Source organism: Grammomys surdaster, unplaced genomic scaffold (assembly GCF_004785775.1).
Source record: "Grammomys surdaster isolate TR1022 unplaced genomic scaffold, NIH_TR_1.0 136, whole genome shotgun sequence".
In the NCBI taxonomy this organism is placed as follows: domain Eukaryota; kingdom Metazoa; phylum Chordata; class Mammalia; order Rodentia; family Muridae; genus Grammomys; species Grammomys surdaster.
This window is the reverse complement of record NW_021604594.1, coordinates 9,937,784-9,956,961: the sequence shown is the minus strand read 5'-3', so window position 1 is coordinate 9,956,961 and position 19,178 is coordinate 9,937,784. Positions and strand designations below refer to the sequence as shown.

At 34.7% G+C, this 19,178-nt stretch overlaps 1 protein-coding gene across 3 annotated transcripts in view; it reads right to left on the bottom strand.

Moving 5' to 3' along the window:
• The window catches only part of Lnpk (lunapark, ER junction formation factor), a 64,324-nt gene that overhangs the window by 30,807 nt on the left and 14,339 nt on the right, over positions 1-19,178 (bottom strand). For all 3 annotated transcript variants that reach the window (XM_028762954.1, XM_028762955.1, XM_028762956.1), the window contains exons 5-8: positions 8,496-8,554; positions 4,450-4,490; positions 1,440-1,523; positions 1,305-1,356 (exon numbers count right to left, since the gene is read on the bottom strand). In XM_028762954.1, the coding sequence (XP_028618787.1) occupies positions 1,305-1,356; positions 1,440-1,523; positions 4,450-4,490; positions 8,496-8,554 (236 nt within the window). The remainder of the gene's footprint in view (positions 1-1,304; positions 1,357-1,439; positions 1,524-4,449; positions 4,491-8,495; positions 8,555-19,178) is intronic.

Sequence of the window (19,178 nt, the reverse complement as noted above, 5' to 3'; positions counted from 1 at the left end):
AAGGGGAAAAGGAAAGGAAAAGGGAAAGAGAAAGGGGAAAGGGAAGGGGAAGGGAAAGGGAAAGGGGAAAAGGAAAGGAAAAGGGAAAGGGGAAGGAGAAAGGAAAGGGAAGGGGAAATGGAAGGGGAAAGGAAAGAGAAAGGGGAAATGGAAGGGGAAAGGAAAGGGAAAGGGGAAATGGAAGGGGAAGGGGAAGGGGAGAGGAAAGGAAAATGAACAAGCTAATATTTCTCTAACCCAAAATCCTAGCTGTAAAGCCCGAGAAAGTAAATTCTTCCCACTCAGCAATATCAATCAGAAAACCTAAAAATGTGACTCATTTAATCTTCAGCGTCTTTGTGGGTATTTTTAAAAGATTACCTTCTCAAAGTTATAAATGCTACTGTAACTTTAAACCAGCCTTCAGTTCTGCAAGAATGAGAATTGCAATTTTCTATGTATTTGATATTCTTCAAGGTCACAAAAATCTTAAAAACTTACCAGATTCTAGTGAAAACAAAAGTACAAAAATTAAAAGCTAATGCAAACTCAAAATATCTTTCATATTCTACCTTAGGAGATACTTTATGTTATCATTTAAAATGACTTCTGAAGGCTGATGGCATAGCTCAATAGGTAAAGGCACTTACTTCATAAGTCTGAGAACCTGAGTTCAATCCCTGTAACCCACATAAAAGTAGAAGGACTGAGTCAACTCAACAGAGTTGCCCTCTGACCTCTACATGTAAGCTATGGCACATGACACACACAATAATAATATATTAGATCAAAATGACTTAAAAATTTACATAATATTTAATGTAATGGTGATGACTATAAGGTAGGTAATACAACAAAAATTTGTTGTTATATGAAATTCAGTTTTCTTTTTTTCTCATTTTTAAATTATTTTACTTTTTTATTAAGCAAATGTGTTCTTTCAGAACAAACTTTAGTCTTGGCAAAAATCTTCATTCTCCAGAAGGAAATCATAAAAATGAAAACATATTAATAAGATATTTCAAAGATTATTATTTACAAGGCGAAATCTTGTAAAATATAGGTAAAAATCATTAAATTTTCAGATTGAAACCAATTATATACTTTAATCTCAATATTCAATATTCTAACTTATCAACACATTCCCACAAAACAAAAACAAAGTAAAATTAGTGTTATCTACCCTAAGTAATATGTCAGATTACCAAGTATAAATTCACATAAAAGCATTAACTTTTTACACACCACCAACACACACTTGTAAACTCACTTGGGTAAATATGGATCTTTCCCACAGCAGCAGCAGTCTCTACAAAGTTATTTACCTTGTCCTGGCTTTGCAGTTACAGCTGCTCCGGCAGAAGGCGGCTCAAACTCCTGTCAATTACAATAATGGTTAAATTATACAGCATCCTATCACAATGTATAAGTTGTAATAGAAAATAGTATTATCAGTTTACCTTTGATTTCTTTGAGTCTGGATCAAACCTTTCAAGAATTAACTTAGCTGTCTTATAAGTTTCTTTTTCCATGACTTCTTCAAGCTACAAACAAAAATTTCCATTAATTTTTATATTTTAAAACATATACTATTTAATTTTTATAAATCTTATTCAAAAGGTAAAAGTATCAATCTTAGAATTAAGGAAGAGAAAGTCACTCCCTCCATTTTGTACTTATATCTAGCAAATGTATCTAAACCAAAAGATTTTTCTGCAATCAAATAATAAAAATCCAAGCTTTTAAAATAGTGTCTAACCTCTAATATGTTACTTGTATTTTAACAGCTTTACTGCAAGGAAATACCAAATATCGCTAATTGTTTACATATAATGAGGAGAATAATTACATGCACCAACTTCAATAATGGAATGTGCAAAAATCTATCAGCCATCATTATTGGAAGTTATTAGACATGACAAGCAAATGACAGGCAATTTCTCAGATTTATTTCCTCACAGCACTTAATGCTATTAATTTAAGAAGGTCGTTAGCCAAGAGCTTTACAAAATAAAATCTCTGTGCCAATTAACTGCTGTCAGCATCGATTTTAGATTATTTATTAGCAGAAGCAATTAGCTTGCTACAAACGTGGTGAAAACTCAGTAACTGGGAGGACAGCCATGGAATTTGCTCAAGTGACTCAAAAAGCAAACCTTCTCCCCATCCTCTTTTCTTACTTAGATTCAAACATCTTGAGGAGAAAAAAAATTAATCACAGAATTTAAGTAAAGTTTTTACTATGTTCTATGCTCACACTAGGGACTGTGATTAAAAGCTTCATTGTTATAGCATTTTATTTACAATGCTCTCAAGTCACTTTATAAGCCTAATACAGGGGTTCAATTTAAAAGTAAGTAATCACTAGTAAATACCATTTCTACAGTTATGGTCCAATATCAGAAAAAGTTAAATTTTAGTACAAGACAGTCAGTTATGACAAATAATTAGTGTGTTATATAAAATCCATTTGGAAAAATTGGAACATGACCCTTTCCTTCTTGGTGACTAATAACCACTTTTATTTGTTATATATGTCTTGTCCATTCCAAGGACACTTGTATTAAAAAGCAGCCGACACCATGTTTACTTAGTTAAAGCATAGTTTTAAAAGAAATGCCTTGCCACAATTATAGTTAATAGATTGCCCATTAAACATTAAAATTTAAAAATCTAAGTCCTTAGAGGAATGATTTATAACTGTCAATTTAGTAAAACTAAAATATTTTACTAGTTATTTCAATGTTATAATAAATTCTCAAGATAAACAGTTTAAATTTTCTTATGTAAAATTTATTTTGGACTAGTGAAAAATTAGGAATGGAGGTAAAGAAAGAATATCATGAGATACATCCCCAAATCAACATCATCATGAAATATTAAAGAATCAACTCTCTCATTAGACTTTTAGACCTGTATTATCCAGTAGAACGCTCAGTAATACTTCTACATCGGCACAATAAAGTTACTAAGATGAATATGGTAAATGAACACTTAAAAATGTTGCTCTGTGACCTAGAAATTAAGTTTACAGTTTTATTTCATGATAAATAATAAAAATATACATAGTCAAAAGTGGCAAGTAGCTACTGATTCAGTCAGCACAGCTACAGATAAAGTCTATTGCTAGGTTTATGATTAGCAAGCTAAGAACATTAAGTCAGTCTCTGAAAAATATCATAGATTTTCTCCTATATGTGATTCCTAAATTTGACACACACACAAAGCCATGTACACACACACACACACACACACACACACGGAAGAGAAAGTGGAACTGTTCGTGGGAACGAAGGGAAGTAATGGAAGCAGGTCCACAGGGTATACGAGATGTACCGTGCTCCACGTATAATACAGACTTGGACGAAGTGGTCTTACGTAACATAATAAATATAATGAATACATGTACGAAGGCTTTAAGGGATAAAAAAGGTTTAAAATTTTTAAAAGATTAGATACAACTATAATCTTTAACAGAGAACTCAAAGTCAGATGCTATTTCAACAACTCTATTCTAACAGATCAGTAAGCAATCACTTATGTGTCTGTGTTTCATTTATCTTAAAAAAGATTAGATTTTAAACAATAAATCCAGTCCTATTCTCCTTTATGTTTTTCAATTTTATCTAAAATTATTTTCATACTATATGCACCCGTCATGAGATACTGTGCTACCACAGGCAAGTGACCGAGGGCTGAAACCTCCCAAGCCAGGAACCAAACTAACTGTTGTCAGTTTCAGTTGATTAACTCTGCTACTTGTCACATCAACAAAACTAATACAATTTATTATACTCTAGACAACAGTACATGAAACTGACCATATATACTTGATTAAATTTCAATTTATGAGTTTCTTCTTAATGTCATACTTCCAGCAGCTACCACCATTTCCATATTTTAATACTAAGAAAATATGTAAAATCACTAAGACAAATACCAAGATCAATTCACTTATTGCAGACTTTATAGGCCAACCTTACACCTCTCTCCCCCGCCCGCCTCTCTTTCTCTCCTCTCCTCTCTCTCCCTCCTTCCCTCCCTCCCTCCTTCTCTTTCTTTCTCTCTCTCCTTCCTTCACTCCTTCCCTCCCTCCCTCCCTCCCTCTCTCCTTCCCCCTCCCCCAAGGAAACCTAAGAATTAACACGAGTCCATGTTTCTTCCATTTAGGGCTCTAACACAATCTAGGTGCTAACCTTTATACCCTCTGAGCCTCATTTAGTTCTTCAATGTGAACTATTTACTTACTTTTTGGCTTCAAACTAACATAAATTCTCAAAATCTCAAAAAAACACATACCTAAAGTACTTTTTCCTATATATTAACTTAAAAAAATTCATAATTTAATTTCAACATTAAAATACTGTCAAAAGTGTTCTTTGGAGAATCACTAAGGTATAATATATAAGCATTAATTACCCAATTTTTAACTGATTTATATAAATTAACTTTAAATAAAATTTAACTTACTATCTTTTTCTTCTGGGATTTTAAATCATCCAATGCTTCATCTAGAAAACAAGATTTAAATCAAATATTAAAATGCTTAGATATGAGAATCATCATAGATACTACATGTGAAGCAAGCACAAAAAAAAAAAAAGCTCAGGATTTCTATAAATTTATCCCATATGCAGAGATAAAAATTATCTTAGTGTTGACCCATACATTTCATATTCTTCCTGTATTATATATTTCAAGAGTCAGAAAAAATTTAAATGGACTTTATATAGACAAAATTCTTAATATTTTTTTCAGAAAGAATACTCTGTTTGAACATTTCATTCTCATTAATTTATAAATACCAAATCTCCTTTTATATACTAATAAATATTCTTTGTTTATAAGAAGGATATTACTTATTTTAATAGACTTCTGAAAATCTTTATTATACCTGCAAGACTTACAAAGCAATATCAGTAGCTTTTCAAACTTAAAGATTTCTAAAATTTACATACTTATTTAAGTTAGCATAATGGAACATGCTATCATTTCAAAAGCTATCCCTTAAACCAAGTATGGTGCTACACATTTAATCCCGGGGAGAACCATAGGCAGGAAGATTTCTGTAATTTCAAGTCCAACCTGGTCTATATAACAATTACTAGATATCAGGATTAGAAAATGAAACTCTGTCCCAAAAAATAATTTTTTAAATAAAAATAAATAATTTTGGAGAAAAACGAAAAAAGGAAGGGTTAAAGAGATGGCTCAGAGACTAAGGGCACTTGTTGCTCTTGCACAGGCCTCAGCTTCAATTCCCACATCAACATGATGGCTTACCACCATCCTGTATCCCAGTTCCAGGGGATCCGATACCCTCTTCTGACCTCCACAGGCCCCAGATACTCATGGGACACATACATGAAGGCAAAACACACATTAAATAATTCCTTAACCAAAAAAAGATCCCTTTACAAATGTTTTGCTTCTATTTTTTCTGTAGAAATACTTAATTAAGAAAAATAAGTAGTAACTTGCAAGTTGTTATCTGCCTCCACATGTGCAGACCAGAGTTTGGTTCCCAGCACCTACATTGGGCACATCACAAGCACCACCTGTAACTCAAGTTTCAGTGATCCAATGCCCTTTTCTAGCCTCCACAGACACCTGTACATACATGTAGCATATAAACACATGGAGGCACATACATACATGTATAATAAATAAAGCTGTTTTACAAGTGAAAAAAGTATATTCAAGTAGTGTTTGTTAGAAATTAAACATGCAATTATATTTAAACAGGATAGGCTCTACCAAATAAGTAGAGAAAGGAAAAATAAAAGAATCAAAGGTGTCTAAATATAAGTGGCTATTTGGGCTACAGCACATATCCTAAACTGAACAGAAGTGAGACTATACACAAGGAGCATACATTAAGGGCCATCTATTCATACAACCTTATTTATATAGTGAAACAAAATATTCTTAAACCAAGTAGTACTTATAAAACTACTAGAAATTTGATATTTTATATTAATATTTTATTCATATATCTAAGTATTATACTTACATTATACTTACATTTTTATTTCTCTAAAATATAGTTTAAAATAATAAGCACTGAAGAAGGTGAAGGCAAAACAAAATTAAGAGAGACCATGAGCTGATAACTATTTAAGTCAATCATAGGTACACAAGACTTCAGTAGACTACACTTTTGTACAGTGGAGAGAAAAAAAACATATCATACAGAAAGTTCATTTAAGATAAACTATAGATATATAAATCATATATGAGATAAATATATATCTCATTGAACACAGATAAGTTGAGCTGGTGCATAGCTAGAGCCTTCACCCCTAATGAAGACTAGTGTACATGGTACTGTAAAGTACTCTGCACACTACAGAGAAAGGCTAACATTAACCCAGCTTCAAACCCTAGGGATGACAATGATGACTTCTCAGCATGACATGCTAGTGCAATAATGGCACAAAAGTTGTGGGAGTAACCAGTCACTCTGATTGGATTTAAGGCTCATTCCACAAGATGGAACTCATGCCTGACACTGCTCAGGTGGCCAAAAACCTGAGAAGAGACAGGCCATGGACTTAGGGAAAAACAAAATACTAGTATCTGCTAAAGCAACAGTACTTAAGCTGTGAGTCGTGACCCCTTTGAGGGTGTCAAACGACCCTTTCACAGGCACTGCTCAAGACCATCTATATATTAAATATTTGTATTATAATTCATAACAGTAGCAAAATGACAGATATGAAGTAGCAACAATACTATTTTTATGCCTGGGGGTGAGCACAACATGAGAAACTGTATTAAGGAGTCACACAGAATAAGGAAGGTTGAGAATCACTGAGCTAAAGAAACAGTAATAAAATGACTCCTAATGACATTCTGCTATACCCATAGATCAAAATCTCACTCAACCATTAGAGAAACTTTCTCATGTAGAAGATGCGAACAGATGCACAATGGACAATGTGCAAAGAGTGAGAGGCTTTAGAACATTCAGTCCTAAATGGGATGTCTTCCTCAAATCTACTCTCAGGGCTCAGGAAGAAATGCAGTAGAGGCAGGGAAGGACTGTTAGAACTAGAGTGAATGGGCAACACCAAGGAAACAATGTCTTCCAAACAGAGTAAAACAGGTTCACACATCAACTCAGAGGCTTGTGGCAGCATGGACTGGGTTCGCACAGATTCAAGCCAGACATTGTCCCCATGATGAAAGGCAGATGTGAACACAATCTCCTTGCCCCAACCATAAAACTATCTCCAAATGACATCTTCTTGCAAAGGAAAATTAGTTTTCCCCAGTAGAGTCTCACTGGGCATATTAACTGCACTTAAGACCAGGAGCCATGCCCTGGAGGAGACAGCCAACACAAAATGAACTTAGGTATTTTTGCAGACTTTTTGTCTCACATTTGCTTTGGTTGAACTTTTTCTTTTTTGGCTTACTGGTCTTTTGCTTGTATATTATAATTTGTAATTTTGTGGGGGTTTGAGGCTTTATTTTTTATGTATATGGATGTGTATGTGAGTTTCTTGTGATTTTTCTTTGTTTTTGGTTTTTTTATTGTTTTATTTTAATTGGCTAATTTTTTTTCTAAAGAGAGAGAGAAACTAAGTATGAAATTGGGTAGGGAGGATCTGGGAGGAGTTGAGGGAGGGCAGTGGTCAGAATATATTGTCTGAAACAATTTTTAATAAATAAGGATCTTTAAGTTTTTTTGTTTTTGCTTGTTTTGTGTTTTGTGTTTTGTGTTTTGTTTTGTTTTGTTTTAAGACAGAGTTTCTCTGCATAGCCCTGGCTGTCCTGGAACTCACTCTGAACACCAAGCTGGCCTCAAACTCATAGAGATCCACCTGCCTCTGCCTCCCAAGTGCTGGGATTGAAGGTACCACTGCCCAGCTAGATACTTTTTAAGACCTGAAAAATCTTTAAAATTTGCACATATATAAAACATATATAGAAGGAAATTTTCATATTTGCATATTTCAATTAAAATAAAGCTAAAGGGATGTGATGTTAAAGAGAGTAACACAGTTAAAAGAAAAAGCTAGAGAGATGGCTCCGTGGTTAAAAGCACTCACTGCTCTTCTAGAGGACCCAGGTTTAATTCCCAGCACCCACACAGCCACTCATAACTATCTGTGACTCTGGTTCCCAGGAATCCACTGACTTCACCTAGACTCCACAGGTACCAAAAACACACATGCAAGCAGAACCCACATGCACATAAAATAAAATGAATAAAAAGAACAAGTATGTATGTACTGTATTTTAATCTATACCAATGTTGCTCAAAGATTAATTTAACAAATATAATTTGCTTTTATTTAAAAAATGTTTTGTGTGGAAAAAAAACTAAGAATTGACATATATCTAAAGACAGAACCTTCTTATACTGATGACCTTTGTCATGTTGGATAGCAAACAATCTGACACACTATCATCTCAAACCACTTCATAACTAGCTCATACAATAGCACATAGTAAGATGAGTTTGTTTGTTTATTTGACATAGATTTATAAAAAGTATTTAAACTTACTATTTCTCTCTGTTCTCTTGGAAAAGAAGAAAATAAGCACAGTTCTTAATGTCCAGATGCTAGAGAGGAAGCAAAATTCAAAACAAAATCCATCATTATAAGAGGTAAATCAGAATCTACAGGCAAAATAAACAATTCCAATTAGGGCTAGGAGTTTCACTCTAAACACTGAAAATCCCAAATCACTATGTTTTGTTAAAAAAAAAAAAAACCGTAGGCTCACTTGACATTTCAATAGACGAGTTCTCAACCTAAATTTCACGGCCTTCTTAGAGTTCCTCCTAGAATTATAAAACCACCTTTCTATGTTTGAATACGTGTCCCTAGAGAAATCATTACTTCTGTCAATTTCTAAAGGGTTTATAAATCTCCCAAAGCATTAAGAACAGTATTATAGAATGTTTTCTTTTATTAATTCTATTCTACTTTTATTTATGTGTGTGTGTGTGTGTGTGTATGTGTGTACATATACATGGGGATGCCCAAAGAGGCCAGAAGGTGTGTGATCACCTGCAGCTGAAGTTACAGTTGTACGCCTACTAACACAGACGCTGGGAACTGAACTCAAGCTTTCTGAAAGAACAGCACAAGCTCCTAACCACTGAGCCATCTTTCTAACCTGAAGAATGCTTTCTAAGTAAATATTGGTTCCAAAAACATTTCCTCGCCGTTCCCTGGTGTTAACAGGCAAGCATGTTTTGCATTTCTAAACAAGAGTATTATTACATGATCCCTACCACTTAACATTGAAATGATCTTCTTTATTCAATAGAATAAGCTATCTGGAGAAAGAAATCCAGAGGAGGGAAAAAGGCTTACTTTCAAATAAATATTGATAATAAAATTTAGCTAAATAACTCCTTTTAAAATTTTATGGTAGTAACTCTTTAGGCTTTTCGCTACTAATATATCCAACAATATTAAAAGAATTAAAAGAAACTCAAAAAATAATCCTATCACCAGGTTGTCAAAGTCATCTCTAATATAGATACAGGAAACCCTAGGCCTGTGCTGTGAAAACCTTACAATGTGAGATCAACCATCAGAACCCACAGACGATCAACCCCATAATACTGTCCTCTGTCCTCCATGAGTATGTCACAGTGTGTCTGCAACCATACATACACACACACATGCACGCACGCATGCACACAAATGAAAAGATTAAAAATTGAATGGATCATAACAAGCAATGAAATTGAGTCAATAATAATAATAAAATCGCCCAAATCAAAGAGACCCAGATGGATTTAGTACTGAATTCTACTTGACTTTTAAGAACACCAATGCTTCTTAAACTACTCCATAAAACAGAATGGGAAATATTGCTACCAAATGTTTTATGAAAGCAGTATTATCCTGATACAAAAGCAGAAAACAAAAAAAATTATAGGTCAGTCTCCCTAATGACCACAGAAATATAAAAATTCAACGAAATATTTAAAATACAATTCAAGAAAGCATCAAAAACATCATCGGCCATGCCAAGCTGATTTTGTTCCATAAATATAGGGATGGTGCAAGTACATATATACAGTCAATAAATATAATGTACCACATTAATGGACTCCAAGACAGAAATCATGTGATTGTCTCAATAAACACAGGAAGAGCCTTTAACAAAATCTAATACCCTTTCATGAGAAGATTTTTTAAAAGCTCTGAGGAAAGTAGTAATAAAAGAAAAAATAAAGCTATATAAAACAAATCTATAGCCAACACTATACTAAGTGGGAAAACACTCAAAGCATTACCTAAAATCAAGAACAAGAAAAGCTGTCTACTATCTCTACTCTGATACAATCAAGTGCTGTTTAAAGACAGCTACGGCACTAAGACAGATAAGGGAAAAAAGGATACAAATAGGAAAGGAAAAGGCCAAAGTATCCTTATTTGTATTTGATAGAACTCTACACATAAACTGGTAACATTTTCGAAGAAGTAGGATACAAAATTAACATTTAAATATCAGCCTTCCTAGGTACAAATAGGAACCCAGCTGACAAAGAATTGGGAAAACAATCCCATTTACAATTGCTTCAAGAAAAAAATTAAATACTTGGAATAAACTTAGCCACAGAAATGTAAGACCTCTACAGTAAAAACTTTGTAAAACTAAAGAAACTTAAGACACTAAAAAACATGATGACACCCCCCCAGACCTATGTTCATGGACTAGAAGAATTAAGATTGTGAAAACGACTATATTACCAAACACAATCTACAGACTCATTCAATGCAACACTACCAAAATTCTAAGGCACATCTGTGCACATGCGTGTATGCACAGGCACTAGAGGTGTCATCACAATACCTAGTTATTCCAAGTTATACTACAGATTAAAGATTAAAAATTGAATTTTATTACTACAGAGCTATAGTAATAAAAATACCATTGAACAGGCACAAAAGAAGTCACTTAAATCAGTGTAATAGAGAAGACCCAGATATAAACCCACACGGTGACAACACAGTGACAACTACCTGACTTTTGACAAAGATGGCAAAAACATACACTGGAGAAAAGACAGCCTTTTCAGCAAATGATACTTGAAAAACTGAACATCCTCAAGTAGAATGGAAACTAGATAATTATTTCTCATATTGTAAAAAAAAAAAAAAATGAAACCAACAACACAAGCTTGAAAGGTGGCTTAGTAGCTAACAGCAATGGCTGCTCTATCAGGAGGAAAGGAGTTCCAATCCCAGCACCTATAACTTCAGGGCCTAGGAATCCAAAATCTCTCTAGAGTCTGTAGGCATGTACACACTCAAATATACATGTGTGCATGAACACACACACACACAAATAAATTCTTTTTAAAAATCAATTCCAAGTGGGACAAAGACCTTTATAAGATGGAAAGCTCTGAAACTATTAAGAAGAAAAAGAAGAGAAAACACTTCAACATATCCACATATGGCAAAGACTTTCTGAATAGGATTTCTATATAAGAAATAATGTTAACAATTGACTAATGGGATCTCAGTAAACTAAAGTTTCTATACAGCAAAGAAAAATAACTAAATGGAAAGACAACCTACAAAATAGGAGGAAAATCCTTGCTAGCTGTATATCTGACAGAAGATTATCATTTACAATATACAAAGAACTCAAAAACCAAAACAATAAGAAATCAAACCACCAAATCAATAAATGGGCTAGAATAAAATGAATAGACAATTTTCTAAAGATGAAGTATAAAACAGTCAATAAAGATATAAAAAAACATTCAACCTCATTAGCTATCTGGAAATGCAAACTGAAACTACATGCTTCCATTTTCATCCAAGTCATGCTGACAGTCATTAGAAAGCAACAACAAATTCTCTGATAAGAATATGGATAAAAGGGAACCCTTATACATACTGCTGGTGAAAATATGAGCAAATCCAGCCATGTAAATCAAGACAGAAGCTCCTGAAAAAACTAAAAATAGATCTATCCTAAGACCCAGGTCTTAACCTTAATTCAAGGTTTAACACATCACAGAGACACTTGTCTATCAGTACTTACTGTAACACTATTCATAACAACTAAGTTGTAGAATCAATACTTAAATGTCCACCATCAGAGAAATCAATAAAGTGTGACATATGTATATATTGAAAGTTTTTCAGCCATAAAGAAGAACAAAGTACATGTAGCTTTCGGGAAATACACCCTATTTCATTTATTTTATAGACATACATAAACTACCAGCACTCTATACAACAAATATACAGTCACAAAAATTAAAACACAAAAAACACATTGTGTCTGGATATAAATTTAGAATGTAAGAAAGAATCTTAGTTCTTTACTGTAAAATAAAGCATTGCTATCTAAAAACTTTATCTGCAAGGCAGCTATTGGCAGTCTTACCTCTTCATACTCGGACCTTCAACCTAGTCCTCTCACAACCATGACTGACTGGAGGTGACAGAGGTGATAGTAAAGATAAAGTTAGACAGAGCTCAGCTTTGGGTCCCTCTCTGTCTTTTCTCTCTTGGATTACCAACTCTGAAAGTCAATGAGCCTGTGGGAAACACCTAATGAAGGGCTGAAACTTGCTAAACAATTGTGTAAGATTCAAAGCAGATTTGAAAAAATTACAAAAAAAAAAATGTCTAAAACTATACCAGATGTCCTCGCTGTATTTAGGTTCAGAATCTACTTTGAAAGTGGCACAACAACTAGCTATGGTATGATTTATGACTGCAGCAAGGAGAATAAATCCACACATAAGCATAGATTTATAAGATATGGCCTAATAAAAAGACAAAGATCTCCAGGAAACAAGCAAACAAATATAAAAACAGACTGAAAGTCAGGCAAAGGCAAAAATAAATGAAGTAAGCCAGAAACTGGATACCAGCAGGCGTAAACTCTGCAATGACTTTATCTGCTATGACTGTAGATTCAGTGAGGCCTTTACAAGACTGCAGCCCAAGCCTACAGCTTAACTGTAATTTATACAAGAACAAAAAACTCTGAAACAGAGTCACTCAACTAAGCTGTTCTCAACATTTCTTGTCCTTCAGGAACTGAAGGGACTGATTAAGCTACTAAATTCAAGTTTGCTACATAGCTATAGATAGTTCATATGCACTTTTAAATTGTGATCATGTAGTTTCATGATAGAAAAACACCAAATAACCAACACTAGATTCCTACATGGTTCTTACAGCAGCTACCTAAGGAGCTATTGAGCATTGTCTTTATCAAGGGAAAGGAGATAAGGAGAAAAGTTAAACACAAGGAATATGCCCCCCCAAAATTCCAACCCCCCTCCCCAGTGAATATTTGAAACACAGATGGACTGAATCCTTTATATCATTACCTTGCTATAATGTCTTGACACTTTAAATACAGTTCCCCCATGTTGCAAGGACTCCCAATCACAAAACTACTTTGTTGCTACTTTATAAATGTAATTTTGCTACTGTTATGAATCCTAATATAAATATCTGATATTCAGGATATCTGATATGCAACACCCAAAGGGACTGTGACCCATAGATTGAGAACTACTACTGTATATAGGGATTGTCTTGTATGCCACACAGCATTGCTACACTGACCAGAGTTAACTTGGCCTTCCATGTTTTAAGCCATGCTTTCTTTGCTTTACTACACTTATATTTTGGGCTCATTATTAGAGTAAAAATTAGAGTTAACTAAAAGACTATGTTATCTTAGACAATCGATCTGATAACCAAGAAGACCACTAAGCGAATGATAGATCACATATTGTAGGCTAGACACACTGAACAAAGGAATATCTGATATTCTGGACAGGACAGTGTGGTATAAATGCCATTACATTACTAAGACCAGCTAATTTAAGTTGTGACTCTTTCACTTCTAGAATATTCCATTTACTAATTTTCAGATTGTGGTTGGCCACAGACAGCTGGAAACATAGAAAGCAAAATCATAGATAAGAGTAACAACTGTACTCTGAGAAAGATTTAGAAGAAAACAAAAAAGTACAGAGAGGAAAGGAAACAGGAAAGGGATTGCAGAGATGGTTAAGTATGGGAAAACAGATAATTTTCTTAAATGAGTATATACTTTTTAAATAATATATATAATTCCTAAAATGTAACTATAAGAATTGAGCTATATTCTCCTCAAACCAAAACTGCCCCCATTTCTGGACAGTAAATCCTTTCAGGTTTTTATCAGAACTATTCTTGAGAAAAATCAGCTACCAAACAATACTACTTGTGTCAACTTTCCAAGATTTAAAAAAGCCTTGCTCTTAAAACTGTTTTGTTGCCATTCTTTATTCATACATAAGTTCTTATTCTTTAGGGCTAAATTAAATGGAATTATTTTGCATTTTATAACAATATATATATATATATATATAAATTTATAAAATTTATATATATTTAGAAACATAATTACAGTAATTCAGGCATCTATGCTCTACTTATCCCGGCTAAGGCTTTCCTTGCCTAATAATTAAATGAAATTTATGAAAAAACAGCGACATCACTCACACACACACACACACACACACACACTCTCTCTTCTGGGTTGAGAATAATAGCACATTCTCCATTCTCATCCAATTCCAGCCTTAGAAATTATTCAAACAAGATAAAAATAAAAATGAATCCCTTTTCTGATAAAAATTGAGTTGTAGCTATAAAATCCAAACTTCAGAGCAGTCAACGAGGCCAACAGGATACACTTTCCAAGTGTAAAGTCTATAACTCACGTCAGCAAAAATGATAAGAATCATGAAAAGAAAGAGATAAAAAAATAAATTATTCAGAAATGATCTATTTATAAAGAACAGTATATCTGACAGGGAAGGAGAAAAGAGATTCTGCCCCATGAGAAAAAGCAGTTGTGTAACTTCACTTGCTAGGAAAAGATAATATTTACACAAAAATCTAGAAAATATGGAAAATTCCAGTCAGTCTAGAACAAAGATGAAGACATTCCATTAATCCCAAATAAATCTCCCACAAATAAATGGCACAAAATAAACATATGATAAGTCTTTTTTATTATAAAACTTTAAAAGTACATTATATTTCAAAACTAAAACTAACTTTTATAAGGAAAGAGCATTAAACTCAAAACTAGAAATTCAAAAGGAGACTGCCATACTGGATCATATGATAAAATCTAATCCTTAATATAAGCTAACTTTGAAACTGGTTTTTCTGAGTGAAAATGATGAAAAGAGACATACCAGGGACAAATAAAATAGAAGATGCACATGGTAACACCTCAGAAAAAGACTTAACTAGTGAAAGATCACTTATATTTTTAATTTTATTACCACAGATTAGTTGTATAAAATAATGGGTTTCATTATAACGTTTCCTTACATATGGATATATTGTACTTTAAAAAGATCTATTAAAATCATGTTTAAAGGTACGGCTCCTTTCTAATAAATCAGCCACTAGGCAGTACTTGGGGTTAAAGAGACTTCAACCAACACTTCATCCCTATACAAAAATCAATTAAAAATAAATTACAAACTTAAGTGTAATGTTTCTTTTAAAAGGCTTACAAAGGACATAGAAGGAAACTTTGGGGCACATAACTAAGCAAGAGGTTCTTAAACTTGCCAAGTAAAACAAGATCTATAAAAAGAAAAATGACAAATAGCATATCATAAAAAAAAAATTAAAACTCCTGTTATGGGACCCTTGAGATGGGTCAGTGGGGAAAGGCACTTACCATCAAACCTAAGGACTTGAATACAGTCCTCAGGACCCCACATAGTAGAGAGAATCAACTCCTTCAAGTTGTCCTCTGACCTCTACACCTGGGTGTTTATGTGGAGAGAGAAGGATGGGAGGGAGGGAGGGAAAAAGGGAGGGAGGGGGGGAAGGAGAGAATAGTAGGTAGGCTGGCTGATTGAACTCATTTCAAAAGGTCATGTTTGCCAGTCTTCTAACTAAACTCAGGAAATAACCAGTAGCTAGGAAGTGTGAAATTTGTATGTAGTTGTCTGAATAAGAATGGTCTCCTTAAGTTCACATATTTGAATACTTGGTCCTCAGTTGGTAGAACTGTTTGGAAGGGATTTGGAGGTATGGTCTTATTGGAGATGTGTCAGTGGAGGGAGCTCTGAGATTTCAAAAAGCCCAGTCATTTCCACTGTGCCCTCTCTGCTCCATGGCTGTTTTCTCTTCGCCATGTTCCAGCACCATGCCTGCTTACCCACCCGCCTGCCTGCCTGCCCACTACCATGTTCCCCCTGCCATGATCATCATGGACTCTAACCTTGGGAACCATGAGCACCAAATTAAGTTCTTTCTAAGTTACTTTGGACATAGTGTTTTGTCACAGAAAGAGAAAAGTAACTGAGATCAAAGTATTCTTAACAGCTTCCAATGAAAGTAAGGCTATAAGAAAAGAAACAGGAACATGACCACCTTTCTCAATTCCCTTGCTTAAATTTCTTCCCCAGAGTCCCATTGCAAGAAAAAACAATAAAAAAATCTTAATTTGAAAAAAAAAGAAAACCCCACCATGGAGGAAGCCCATGGTTGTAGGACCCGGAAGGGCTGCCATGCCCTGGCTGAGACTTTCCATGTGCTGTTGTCTGCAAAGTAATATTCTGCAGTTTTTTTTTTAAGAACAAAACATCCTGTTGAAGGATGATGCCCCAGGAAGGGAATTTACACTTGACATCCCATTGCCCCCCAGCTGAGTTCCTGATTTTCCTTGAGTTTGTGTTTTTCCTTCCCTGGCTTGGTGTATATATTGAACCTGCTCAATAAAAGCTTTGGCATTCTCTTATAACAAATGACCCGAGTCTGAGTCTTTCCTTAATCCCCCAGGCCTACGACCGAGCTCGGCAGTGCTGGTGCTGTCATATAGTTAACTCCTTTGGGAAGATCAACGTTTATAGTAACTAATGTCTGAAATTATAGAGAATAAAATGTTTAGAAAGTTCCACTAAGGAAAAAAGAGAATGAAGGATGAAGGGAGGGAGAGAGGCAGGGAAGGAGAGAGGGAGAAAAGGACAGAGGGAAGAAGGAAGAAAGGAGGTAAGAAAGAAAAGAGACAAAGAATATGTAAGACTGCTTACAAATGATAGGCTGGAGGTGTGACTAAGTGGAAGAGTGCTTCTCTAGTATGCATGGTGCACTGGATTCAATCACCATAAACACACACACACACACACACACATGCTCGCTCACACACGCAAACTCTTAAAAGGATTTCACTTTAAAATGAACCAACTGGAGCTGAATGCAGTTCAATTGTAAACTATTTACCTAGCATACATGAGGCCTTGAGCTGATGTTAAGCACCACATAAAATTAAAGTGGGGAGAAGGGGACACTTACATATATGTGCACACACACACATACACTTTAATCCAGCTACTCAGGAGACTGAAGTAGAAAATCAAAAGTTCTAGGCTTTGTCCAAGCTACAGGATGACTTCAAGGCCAGCCTGATTCACTGAGCAAGACCCTGTCTCAAAATAAAAACTAAAAAAAAAAAAAAAAAAAGGGCTGGGGATGTAGCTCAGAGATAGAATGGTTGCCTAACACATACACTGGCACAACTGGAAAAAAAAGTGTATGTGTGCATGTGCGATGTGCGTGTGTCTATGTGTGTGCATGTGTCTGTGTAGCCAACTCAGACAGGCATGTGGTACACTCCGACATTCCCATTACCCAGGAGGATTGCTAGTTGGAGGTCACCCTGGACTGTGTGCTGAGACACTATTTCAAAGAAAACAAATCAACTCCTAAAGCAATGCATATCTGCCAACATAATATGATTACAAAAGTCTAAGTATACTTAAACCGTCCCTCCCTGTGACAAAACCTAATGCTGTCTATGAACTAAATGTTCCACTCTGATTATAATTTAGTGGGGCTAGAGGATGGTAGAGTATTTGCCTAGCATATGTGAAGCCCTGGGGGTTTGAGTCTTAGTACTGGGGGGAAGGGGGTGTGTTTGAAAAATCAACCTTATGCTAGGAATACACCCTAGCAGTAGAACATTTGTTTAGCATGTATAAGGCCTTGGGGTTGATCCTCAGTACTAGAAAAGCAGTATTTACATTTCAGAAAGAATTGAAAAAAATGACTATCTACTGAACCTCTATGTTCTAGAAAACAATAATGGAATCTAAAGTTCATCTATACTATATAACAATGTGAAGATGAAGTAAATTCTCAACGCATCTTATATAAAGCATTCTATCACAAACAGTAATTTTGGAATAGCTATGACTAGATTACAAAAGTCTAAGCATGCCCAAACTTTCCCTCCCTGTGACAAAGCCTAATGATGTCTATGTTACATTTTGATTATAATTTAGTGGAGCTAGAGAATCCTCTGTCTTGATTCTTAATCTCTTTAGAATAGGAATCTCCAAAAATGTGAATAAAGACAGTTGTCACATCTTGGACATTTTGAAAATATCAGACAAATTTCTAAGTTATCTAATAAATATAAAAATGTGAAGAATAAAGTAATAACGTTTTATTGTTTCTTCACTTTCAATACTTGGAAGTAAATCCTAGTCTAGCCCTCAGAAACATTCCTAAGAAGTCCAACTAAGCTTAAGCAACAGCTCATACTCCAAAAACAACTCCATGCCCTGGTGGTATCTTACTGGGCACAGTATCCACTTTCACACCTGTGTTTTGTTTCATGCTGACTGTCAGAGTGAAATGACCATCTATTCTTTGTTACATAACTTGGCCTGTTCTTCCTAAAGTGAAGAGCTCACTGAAATAGGAGCTGCAACAGTAGAGATGGGTAACAGATGAGAATGAGACAAAGGGAGAGATGATTCTGCAACATATCAATTCACAAAGCACTAACTACAGTGACACACAGCAGACTAGGACACATTGTAAGAGAAAACAACAACAACAAAGTTTTATTTAATTAAAACAAAAACCACCATGGAGGAAGCCCATGGTTGACTCCTCAAAGATCAACTTTTTTATATTAATTAAAGTTCTGAAATTATAGAGAATAAAATATCTATAAAGTTTCATTAAGAAAGGAAACACTTGCCAGGTGTTAGTGCACACAAGGCTCAGAGGCAAGACAGACAGATCTCTGTGAGTCAGAGGCCAGTCTTGCCTCAGAGTAAATTCCAGAACATCCAGGGTTACACAGAAAAACTTTGTCTCAAAAATCCAAAGAAGAAGAAGGAGGAGGAGGAGGAGGAGGAGGAGGAGGAGGAG